At 55.3% G+C, this 10,947-nt stretch overlaps 1 protein-coding gene and 1 non-coding gene across 2 annotated transcripts in view; one reads left to right on the plus strand and one right to left on the minus strand.

Moving 5' to 3' along the window:
• IGF1R (insulin like growth factor 1 receptor) overlaps positions 1-10,947 on the minus strand; it is a 249,668-nt gene that overhangs the window by 7,527 nt on the left and 231,194 nt on the right. Inside the window, exons 17-20 of the mRNA XM_006924137.2 lie at positions 10,529-10,672; positions 7,192-7,351; positions 4,129-4,258; positions 448-582 (exon numbers count right to left, since the gene is read on the minus strand). Coding sequence (XP_006924199.1) covers positions 448-582; positions 4,129-4,258; positions 7,192-7,351; positions 10,529-10,672 — 569 coding nt within the window. The remainder of the gene's footprint in view (positions 1-447; positions 583-4,128; positions 4,259-7,191; positions 7,352-10,528; positions 10,673-10,947) is intronic.
• On the plus strand, positions 4,575-4,693 carry LOC112472824. Its single transcript, XR_003043775.1, has one exon. It is a non-coding gene; the product is annotated as a 5S ribosomal RNA (ribosomal RNA).

The following is a 10,947-nucleotide window of genomic DNA, read 5'->3' on the forward strand; positions in this document are numbered from 1 at the left end:
CTGCCCCGTCGCCCGACAAGGCCCAGAACTAAGAGGTGCGTGGTTTTCTTTGAACAGGCGACGTGTTCAAATCTGCCAGCACCCAGAGCTGTGTGCCCCCAGGGGTGTGCCTGCCGGGGGCCGAGTGGAATGAACCGTGCTCCAGGTCCACACAGGTCCCCGGATGAAACTCCAGAGAGCAAGTGACTCGCGTGGCTTACAACTCCGCAAACTCTGTTTCAGTCACATGCTGCACAGAGACGTTAGCCTGAGAAACCGCAGCACACACGGCTAATCAGGACCAAAGAAATAAGGAAGACGGGGCGGAGGGAAGGTGACCGCGCGAAGGGACAGGCTCCTTCTGTCAGGGGAGCCTTCTCCTCAACCACCCCGACCACGGCAGTGCCCGCCGGGCCAGAGAGCCTGGCCCTCGGAACCGCCGTCCCTCGCGGCCCAGGAGGTACGTACATTATGTCGGGGCAGTTGTCCGGCTTGTCCAGCAGGCCGCCCTCCATGACGAAGCGCAGCACCTGCTCGTTGGAGAAGCCCTGGTACGGCTGCTCGGCCAGCGTGGCGATCTCCCAGAGGACGACGCCGAAGGACCTGCGACGAGACGAGACACGTGAGGCCTCGGACGGGCCGTGTGGCACCTGCCGTCCCCGCCTCGCCAGCACGTCGTCTACCCCGGGCCTGAGCCACCGCCCTCGCGGTGGCGACTGAGCACACGCCGGACAGCACGCCAGGCCCCAGGGGGAGTGCGGGGCATTCGTCCGCATTTGCTGCCTCTAAGGTGTCCTGTAGCGTGAATGCAGCCCTGGTGGCAGAGCTGAGGATGCTGAAGGGGACGGAGTTTCCGGGACCCCTGAACAGGCAGGAGACATAGGACCTCGCACTTGAACCCCGGCCCCGCCGTCTGCCCGGTGTCTGGCAGGCCAGTGTCTCCCCAACGTGCTTTAGCCCAAGAATAATCAAATGCAGATTCCCAGGTCCCGCCGGCCGGTGATTTAGTGGCCTCACCGGGACCTGGGACAATTACAGTTCGACACACTCCCCAGTTTGGGCAGCCTCTACCCAGCAGCTCTCAACACTGGCCGCACAATCGTCACTGAGCACGTTTTTGAAACACTGATGCCTGGGCCCCGACCGCAGTTCTGAGGCCACTGGTCTGGGCCTGGGCCTCGGAGGGCTGAAAAGCTCATCGGCCCTCACAGGTCCAGCAGGACCAAGAGAAGACAGGCCTGCCTGCCCCACAGGGACTGGGGAGCTGCTGTCCCAGGTGGGAACCGAGCAGGGTGACATTGGCTGGGACAGGGGCTCCAGGCGAGGAAGAATCCTTGGCACAGAGCTGAGCTGAGGGAAGCGGGTGGTGAGGGGCAATGTCAGCGGGAGGAGCCGTGAGCCATTGCGCCCCGCATGCAGCTCGGCCGCCTGGCTTAGAAGACCCAGCCTCTGGAAAACCGGTTCAACGCGATAACACACGTACACAGAAATTTCAGACAGATAATGCTAAAACAAAGAGAGGCCGTCACATGCAAAACACAGGTGCCTTCCCAGCACACGTCACCAGCCTCTACAAATTCTCTGCGGTCCACCTGCCTTCCCATTCTACTCATTTCAGCAGAAGAGCGTGGGCCACTCAGCCGCAGGCCGCCCAAGGGGCTTCTGATGGACCCTCGCGGGCCGAGCTCCGCGCAAGACCCCGGGGCAGGACCCGTCCCTCCGAGAGCTCTTGGGACCCTGGCCCGGAGTCGGAGCAGGACGTTTCATCTGCTGCTTCGGCTCCTTTCCAAATACCACGCTGTGTGTGCCCATCGACACTAAGAGCAGAAGTCACACATAAATAGAACCTTAGCCACCGGAGGACTGGCCCGCCCAGGGCCCTTTTAACTTCCGGTGACCGAGCTTAAGCGAGTCTTCAGATCACACAGGAGACCTAGAAAAGCCAAGACCAGAGGCCGAAGCGCCGCATTCACGGGCCTGGGCCGAGGGCAGCGGGACGTCTGTGTGGTGGCATCGGCCTGGTCACACAGGTGGCGCGCCGTGGAGATCGCACCTCCCCCCTTCACGTCTGCAAAGAGGCGGGAGCACCAGAAGTGACGAGCTCGCTACCTTCCTGCCTGCGGGCCTGGCCCGAGGTCACCTGCGAGGGCCGTCCCTCCCGCGTCCGCTCCTGCTCCTGCTCCACGCGCCCTTCCCCGGCTGCGGCGGCTGCTTTCCCGCAGCCCGTTCTCAGCCGCGGGCTCCCACGCCGACTCTCCGAGCCCCGACGGCTCCGTTTCAAGCTTCCGCTCACTTGGCTGTCCGCAAACTTAACGGGTCTCCGACTCAGCCGCGCCTCACGACCCTCCTCATCTGCTGGCCTCACTGCACTGGACGCCCCGTGCGATCTGCACGGTCAACCCCAAGTCGCCCTTCCCTCGGCCTCCCGGAGCCCTCGCCGCTTGCCAGCGCAGGCTCACGTTTGTCCACAGGTCGGGTCAGAGCAGATGGTCCCCCTCTCTGGCCTACACCTCACCTTCTCCTTACTCAAGGGCGCCTTACACTCCAGCTGACGTGAACAGCTTAAAACACAGCTCTAGGTCATTCTCCTGCTCGGAAGCCTTAAAAGCCTTCACGGAACCTGCAGAATTAGTCCTACCCCCCAATGCACATCCGAGGCCTGACTCGGTCTCTCTACAGCCTGGCGCTCTCGAGGGAGCCCCACTGTCCTCGCCACGCGCCCGGCGCTGCCACCGTCATGGCTCCTGAGCGTCCCCACTGCCAGGAACGGCTTCCTCGCTGCTCCGTAGGGGACAGTCCTACTTCAGGGCGCCCCACGACGCCACCTCCTCCAGGAAGGCTGCCATGATTCCAATCTGTCAGGGTCACCTCCTCTTCTCCACAAGACTCCGTCCCTCAAGGACAGGCACTGTGTCACCCGTCGCTGGGTTCTTGCAGGCACTGAGTGCTGTGCCTGGGGCCCGCCAGGCCCTCACGATCACATGCACCGAATATGACACTCGAGTGACTCCAGGTCTGTGGGCGGGGCGCCAGGCCTGCTCCACGCCCCCGCCCATCACCTCTACAGCTGAACGTAGCGTGAGCGCTCCCATGTGACAGTGAGGGCACAGATAACCGTCCTGGACAGCCTGATTGCAAAACAGATCTCGCACTTGAGCTCAAAAAGCAATCGCTCTGCCGGGTCATATTCGGATGTGATTTCCAATTTGCACCTGTCTTCAAAATAACACAGAAAGCCCTTGAACTGTGAAAGGTTCACAAGGTTAAAAAAAAAAAAAATGATGCCGGTTACTATTTAAATAGCTCCTCTGTGCAGTCGTCTGGGACCCGAAGTAAACAAGCGCCGTTTCTATAACACGTCAGCGGGGGGATCTCCCGCGAAGACAGCCCAGAAACCAGCTGATGTTCTAGAAGGAATGTGCGCCAGGCTTAGCATGCCGAGAGCGTCGGCTGGATTTCAGAATCCGACTGCCTCTCCGCAACGTCGCTGCGGATTTGCAGTAAACGCTACTGTCACAAGACCTCTGCTCTCCGCAGCTGGTGCGACTTCCATCCCCAGTTCCGACTATTATTAAGGGAGACATTTTGCTTTTCAGACATCCCTGGGTTAACAACGATGGATGCCTTTTGAAAGGCGACAGACGGCCATGGCACCAACGGGAAAACACATCGAGATTCCTAAGCTTTGGGTCTCAATAAAGCAATGTCTCCTACGATCTGAAGGTTTAACTAGGTGAGGCAGACACACACACACACACAGTAGGTGAGACAGCCACACACACACACAGTGAAAGATAAAACCAGAGAAGGCGGGCACGGGGAGAAGCAGAGAGGTGACGTTTGCTGGCATGTCCCAGCTCCTGTGCTGTCTCAAGGCTCCCAGTCACCTAGCGAGCAGCTAAGGATTGAAAGACCCGTGGGTCCTGCAAATTCTTTAGCTCCCACAAATGGCCTCTGTCCTCAGCCAACCCACAGACAGCAGCAAAACTTCAGTGATGGAGGAGGGTGGCCCATGTGACACTTCAAAGCTGGACCCGGGGTAACAAGGAACAGAAAACAAGAGAAAAATAAAGCCCTCGAGACTGAGCCGGCGGGACTTGTGGCAGCTGGAGGGTCCAGGGCTCACATTCCAGGAAAAGCCTCTCATACCAGACGTCAGAATGAGTGGTGAAGACGCCGTCCTTCAGGGACTCAGGGGACATCCAGCGCACGGGCAGCAGGCCTTTCCCTCCCTTCCGGTAATAGTCTGTCTCGTAGATGTCTCTGGTCATACCGAAATCTGTGTGGCAGAGAGAAGGCACAAGAGTTAACGCTGTTTGAATGGCTCCTGGGAAAAAGCAGAGACGCACCATCACTGCAGCCCAGGAAGGCCCTGGACCCACGTCCAAGGGCAAACCAGACTCAAAGGGGCCGGGCAGAGGCGTCTGTAATTTCGTAAGGCCGGAAGAGTAAGGGATGAGGGATGGATCACATGACGAGCAAATAAAGACGAAGAGATCTCTGCTTTGCAAGACACGTATCATTTGATATTTTAAAAAAGTGAATTCTCTTATTGTGTTTAAAATAAGAGGCAGTTTGAAAATTAACAAGTTCCAGTCTTCAGCCACACGGCCCTGAACAAGCCCGATCCCATCTGATCTCGGAAGCTAAGCAGGGTCGGGCCTGGTTAGTACTTGGATGGGAGACCATCTAGGAAGACCAGGTGCTGTAGGCGTAAAAAATAAAAAATGAAATGAAAAATAAAAATTAACAAGGTCCAGAGTCTATCGAGAAAAGATGCACTGTATAGACCAAAAGTCTTTCATTCGTGGTTTTAACCCTGATAAAATAAACAGGCATGTGATGACGCCTATCGACTCGATGGCATCGCCCATTGCCCCCAGAAAGGCAGCGGTTTCACTGTCTAAGAAGAAGGAAAATACTGAGTACCAATTCACGATTTAAAAAAAAAAACAGTGCACAGCCAGATGCCCAAGAGATGCTCTTTACTAGGCCCCGGAAGCTATTACTCAATAATGTTTTTCAACAGACTACTCCCACTCATTTTTGAAAAAGTCTTCCATTTTCCGTGTCTCTAGAAGATGTCACCTAATTATGTTTGATGGCAGGCTTGCTGTATAATCCTAAATCATTGCTTCTTTGTCAGAATTTGATTTCTCACTCCATCAGGCAAACTTTTCCCGCAAGGACTCTACTCCCAGGAGAAAGGTCTGCTCTCCTTTTTGAAATATCCATTCACGTCTCTCACTCTGCCACAGAGAGGTTAGGCTACAGAGCCAAACAGAGCACTGAGTCCCTTGGACCTTAACCAACATCGTTTACTTGCACTATGCTAAGGGCCACTGAATTGCTTCTGGCACAATTACTTGTCAGATTTGTAATCCCAGACACTGGGCCTTGGGAAAACAGTTTTGAGCCCTAGTAAAGAATAAAAATGAAGCGTTAGAGCTTTATCTCAGAATTAATCCAGCGGTGAGCACATTAGAGGATCTGCCTGGCACAGAAGTGGAAAAAATAATAATAATAATAATAATAAAGAAGGCGGCCCAGAACAAGAACACAAATTATTTCTTCAAACACAAAAGAAAAATTTCACATTTTAGGAAGAAAAAACACAAGCGCAAAGAAAATCTCACTGTAAATATGCCACACGGCTAAACAGCAACTACGGTCCTTGGAGAGTTGAACTTCAGAGGGCAAGTGACAGCAGCTCTAACTGAGCTGCCACCCTGTGCCACGAAGCGGGCGGGCAGGAGGGAGGGATGCTGGTGAGCAGAGCGGCCCGTCTGCCTGCGCTGACCCTGCCCGCCACCTCACGGGGCTGTTTTGGCGTCACCCCGCTGCAGAGAGTGAAGAAACCGAGGCTCACAGAACTTGAGGCACTTGTCCCAAGTCTCAGTCGTTAGTGGCAGCACCGTGGTTGAAGCTCGCCTGCCCGGCTCCTTGGGGAAGCGGGGCTGGTTGGCATCTCCGTAGGAGCAATCTGAGCCCCACGGAGAAGTGGGGGGAAGGCACGGGAAGTGCATGGGTGGGTGCGCAAAGGAAGCCCGGGCAGGGGTCGGGGGGGTGCTTCCCTGGGGACTTCGGAGCAGGACAGCCTCTCAGGGTTCAAGGAACACCAAACATGGGGACGCCTCCAAGTGCCAAAACCCAGGGACACGCTGGTGGCTCCTGAACGACTAACTGATGACCCGGGCATGTTTGCTCTCCGACGTGGCCCTGCGTAGCACCCCTAGCTCCCACATGTGACCAGACGCTAACCCCTTATTTGGAGACCATTCTAGAAGGAACTGAAGGGCCAAAACATTTCATTCGAAATCATTGCCTCAGAAAAAATATATACATATTTGACTGGCATTTCCAGAACAGGCAGTTTAAGAGCTAGACAAAGAGGCTCATTTTACATCGTTTTGGGGTGTTACGTCTCCCTTGTAGTTTCTCCAGATAAATACTCAGTATTTTTCTGAACCGTCAGCATCTCACTGTGAGAAGATAAGGTTTCTGGTGAGAGCAGATGGCTTCCTCAGCGGCCCGAGGTGGTGTGAGTTTTTATCAGGCAGAGGAAAAGACCAAACCTAACGGCTGAAATGAATTCCTCGCCGGCGACCTAGAACGCAGTGCGTGGTGGCGACAGGGGGTGTCCCCAGCAGGCCGGGCAGCTAAGTAAGTGCCACGACAGAGGGGTCAGGCGCCCAGAGGTGGGCCGGCCCGGGCGTGAACCCCGGTTAGCAGCGGTCTTGCCCCACCTGAGGGACTGCCACCTCCCAGCCACCGCTCCTGCTCTGTGCAGGGGCTTCACCGTTAGGGGACGTCACCTCTTATAAAACTCCATGGAGCCCTGGAGGGGGACAGCGCTCCTTGTATGCTAGGAAAATTGGAGGAAATACTGGGAGTTTGAATGGTGACTTTTATTCCCAAGTCGAAATCATCGGAGGACACCGTCTCGATTGTTTCTGTAACCAAGACTTAGCACTGTTCTGCCAGGAGACAAGGTACCCTGGCCTCGGCACATTCTGGCCCACTCCCTGACCCGCCGTAGCCACGGGCCATCAGGATTAGGGCCAGCCCAGCCAGGTCTGCGACGGTCCACCAACTGAGCAGTGACAGTCCCCCAAGGGCAGGACTTCACACTCACAGGCAGCCCAGAGCCCACTCAGTCCCTAAAACGTGTGAGTCACATTTTTGCTCACTCCCGAGAAGCTGGGGACACACCTCCGATTTTGACGGTGAAATCCTCGGCCACCATGCAGTTGCGGGCGGCCAGATCTCTGTGCACGAACTTGTTGGCGTTCAGGTACGCCATGCCGTCCGCGATCTCTCCCGCCATCTGGATCATCTTGCTCAGGCTTGGAGGCACGAGGACCAGATTATTCTGTTGGAGGTTAAAAAATAAAAAAATCGCTTGAGAAATCGCGCGTTTTTTCGAGGTCTGCACATCCATCTTTGCTCCGCAAATCTGAGCCCCAGAGGTCATGCTGCTAAGGAACCAGGCCTTGCTCAGAAGGAAAGGGTTATTATGGAGACCGTGGCATCTGGTGCATGGTCAAGTCATGCACCTGCCAGCTGACCACATCACACGGAGCTGCAGATAGAAGCACCAAGTAATGCAACTAAGGACCGGCCTTTTCCATTTGGGGTCGGGCGAAAATTACTTAAAGCGCAACACGTAGTTTTTAATATTCGGGATTCTTGCTTACTCAAATTCCTATCTGTTTATCTGTTCCTTTTATTTCTATAATAAAAGTACCAGTCACAGAGGGAGAGACCTCCACAAAGACTGTGTGGAAATAAGCAAATGCGTCTCTCAAATCGACGCTGCGTGTTTTCTTTCCCACGTAAGCATCGTTATAAATTTAATCTTTTCCTTTTCCTTCAGTTTTCTTCTGAAATACAAAAACATCAAGATTGATTTTTTTTCGCCATACGACGTGGCATTCCTTGGATTGTTATTTTGTGTGGGCAAAGAGGAAAACGAGCATTTGACGACTTCACTCCGACTGAAGTTTTTTCTGGAGCGGGACCAAGGCAAAACAGTGACAAGTGACATGGGCAGACATTCCCTCTTTGCAGAGGAGCCCAAGGTACCGGCTTTGGAACTGAAGAGAAATACCCCTAAATCAGAATGAATCCATTTAGAAAAATGTTTTACATAAAACGTAGGCCCAGGTCTCTCCATCCTAAAAAAAAGTGCAGAAAGCGATCAGCACCCCACAGTTCAGATGCTAACCACCCCTTGCTCATACGAGCACAAGAGATGTTACCTCAGTTTTCCTGGCCACAGGACGTCTCTTAGAACACTGAAAAGCCCTTACTCTGACAGGTCCCATGGGTCGGTCACCTCTCCAGCTCCAACCCTGCGGGCCTCAGACAGGGCGTGTCTGGGCTTTGGGATCAGACCAGACCGTCTGGGCTCTTCCACGCAGTGACCAAGACGGGTTCACTGCTGGGAGGATGAGCTGGGACCAGTCACGGACAGTGCCCGCTGGCTTCATCTGAGGTGCTAGCTTCTGCTGAAAGATGGCCTCGAGAAGCAGTCTAATTCTGCAGCCCACACTCCATGCACATTTGAATTCTGAAGAGACTATCAAGACTGCATCTGGTAATTTAAAAAAACCGGTCGCTGAGCTGTCTGGGGAAGTGACATGACATCCCCAAGCATAAGCCAAAACCATTGCTTTCCTTTACACAGGAGCCTCGGGATGTGACAGTCCCTTTTGACCTTCTCGGGGTTTTAGATATGCTCGGTCCACTAGGACATCTGCAGGTGACACGTGAAGTTTTTGCTCATTCTATTCAAGTCGGGAAGTACTACGTATAGGTATTCACTAGAAGTGGTCACTCATAATCAATGTGAAACACTGGATCGATAAGAGAAAGCCGATTTTAAGTATTGAAAGAGAGGGCTGGCATTTGCTCTGTAATTTGCTCAGAGCTGCTTATGACATGTATCCGCGAGTACCCACACTTAGCCAGGTAAATGAGCAAATCCTAACCTGGGAGGGGAAGATGCCAGGTAGAACATAACGAAACTGTCGGGCGAGCATATGTATTTTTACACCTGACATGAGTTAGGGCAAGTTGGGATCTCACAAATCTGCAAGTGAATTTTCAGTCTTTAAAGGAATTCAGCCATCGTCTTGTCCGACCCTCTTGTTTTACACATGAGGAAACTGAGGGCTGCAGGGAGTGACAGACTGCACGTCCCAAATTTTTATCCTGTGCCTGAAAGTGACAATGAAGGGAGTGAGTGTTGCATGCTGTTCAGAGGTGCCTGGAATGACTCGGTAAGAAATACACTGCCATGTCTCCAGCCACCTGTCTGACTAAGCTTTTCTCCTTGCTGGCTTGCCACAAATGTCATCTGCTGTGACCAGAGGAGGCCACACACGAACAGGTACACAGAACCGAAGTTAAGAAACTGGGAAGATGATTACGTTTCAAACTAAAAGAAGAAAACGGAAGATCGAGCTCAGAGAAAAGCTACGGAAATCCAAATGCGGCTGAGAAGGGTTCTTGGGAACACGGGCAGCCACGGGGGACTTCCTCGACACAGAGCCAAGTCAGGGTCAGGGACGCCACCAGACCCACCGAGGCAGCCAAACAAAAGGCAGATGTGCTCGTGTTACTTCTAAGCATTTCTCTACCGGTTTATTCTTAGAAGCACTCGCGTAAGAAGTTAAGTCGCGCCTCTGATGTGTTAAAACGTCGGCTTGTGGGTTCATGCTACAGAAGCGGGGACACCTGGGTGACGGAAGGAAAACCACACAGGACTTTAGCGGATGTAGAATCTGAAGCTCAAAACGCAGAGGGATATTTTTTACTAGACTAAGCAGAGATCGTGTGGCTGAGGCGATGATCAGGCAGAGGCAGAAGCCGGACATTGACTGAGGATGGAGCGTGGAGCTCGCAGGCCGAGACTGAGGTGTTGGGCTTTGCATCTCGAAGGCGCAGACTGCGGCTCATGGCACGGGGACAGAGGCATGTGCGCGGGGACGGGGCTCGTGATGGCGCGGATGCCTTGTGCGCAGGGCTGGGTGGCACCACCCCCCGCCCCCCAGCACAAGGACCAGGTCACCCTAACACTGGGCTTTGACGAGCAGTCGGTGAAAGGCTGCCTCTGCCACAACCACAGCCCTGAGCCCCGGGCCGTGTCTGGGGTGCAAAGCTGAGCAGAACGGGTGAGCGGGGACGCACTCAGAGACCCCAACGAGGGAAAGGCCGGGTGAGCGAGGAGGGGAGCAGTCAGCAGAGGACATGGTCCCCCTGGCCGGGGGCGCCGGGATGGCCGGGACAGGCTGCTGGAGGCTGCGGCGCTGAGGTGGCTCTGTCGGTGGCAGTTCGGGAGAGAGGGCAGAGGCGGAGGTGACGGCAGTGGAGGGAGGGAGGACACGCAGGTGCGTGAGGAAAGGGGTGACCTGAGGCTCGCACGTGCCCCTCGCCGAAGTGCAAGGCCTCTGTCCGGCCCGTGAAGGAGCCGCGGGCAAGCACGCAGCAAGAGACGCGCGTCATCCGGCGGAAGGTTCTCAGGGGACCAGGACACATAACGCACCTCGATCTCCGGCCTCATGGACCTGAGGTAACTCTTGAGATCGCCTCGTGTCATCAGTTCCATGATGACCAGCGTTGGCTGGCCCTGGGACACCACGCCCAGCAGCCGCACCTGGGAGGAATGGCAGACAGGAGGACTCAGAACCTGAGAGCTGCCCGCGACGGCCGCCGCGCCCTCCCCGCAGCCCAACAGTGTGTGCGGGGCCGGGACCTGCGGGCCAGCGACACGGCCCAGGTGGCTGGGCCACTAGACCCACCGAGGCAGCCGGGGTCTGCAGCGCACCTGAACCCTCTGCGCACAGGTGCTGCAGGCGACAGTGAGGTTGATGGGGGCTGCACAGGAGACGGTGGGTGGGGGAGGGTTACCCTCCCACGAGTGTGGCCCCCCCACTGGGGGCCCCTGGGAAGCGCCCCCCCACC

This window comes from Pteropus alecto, unplaced genomic scaffold (assembly GCF_000325575.1).
Source record: "Pteropus alecto unplaced genomic scaffold, ASM32557v1 scaffold59, whole genome shotgun sequence".
NCBI classification, from domain to species: Eukaryota; Metazoa; Chordata; class Mammalia; order Chiroptera; family Pteropodidae; genus Pteropus; species Pteropus alecto.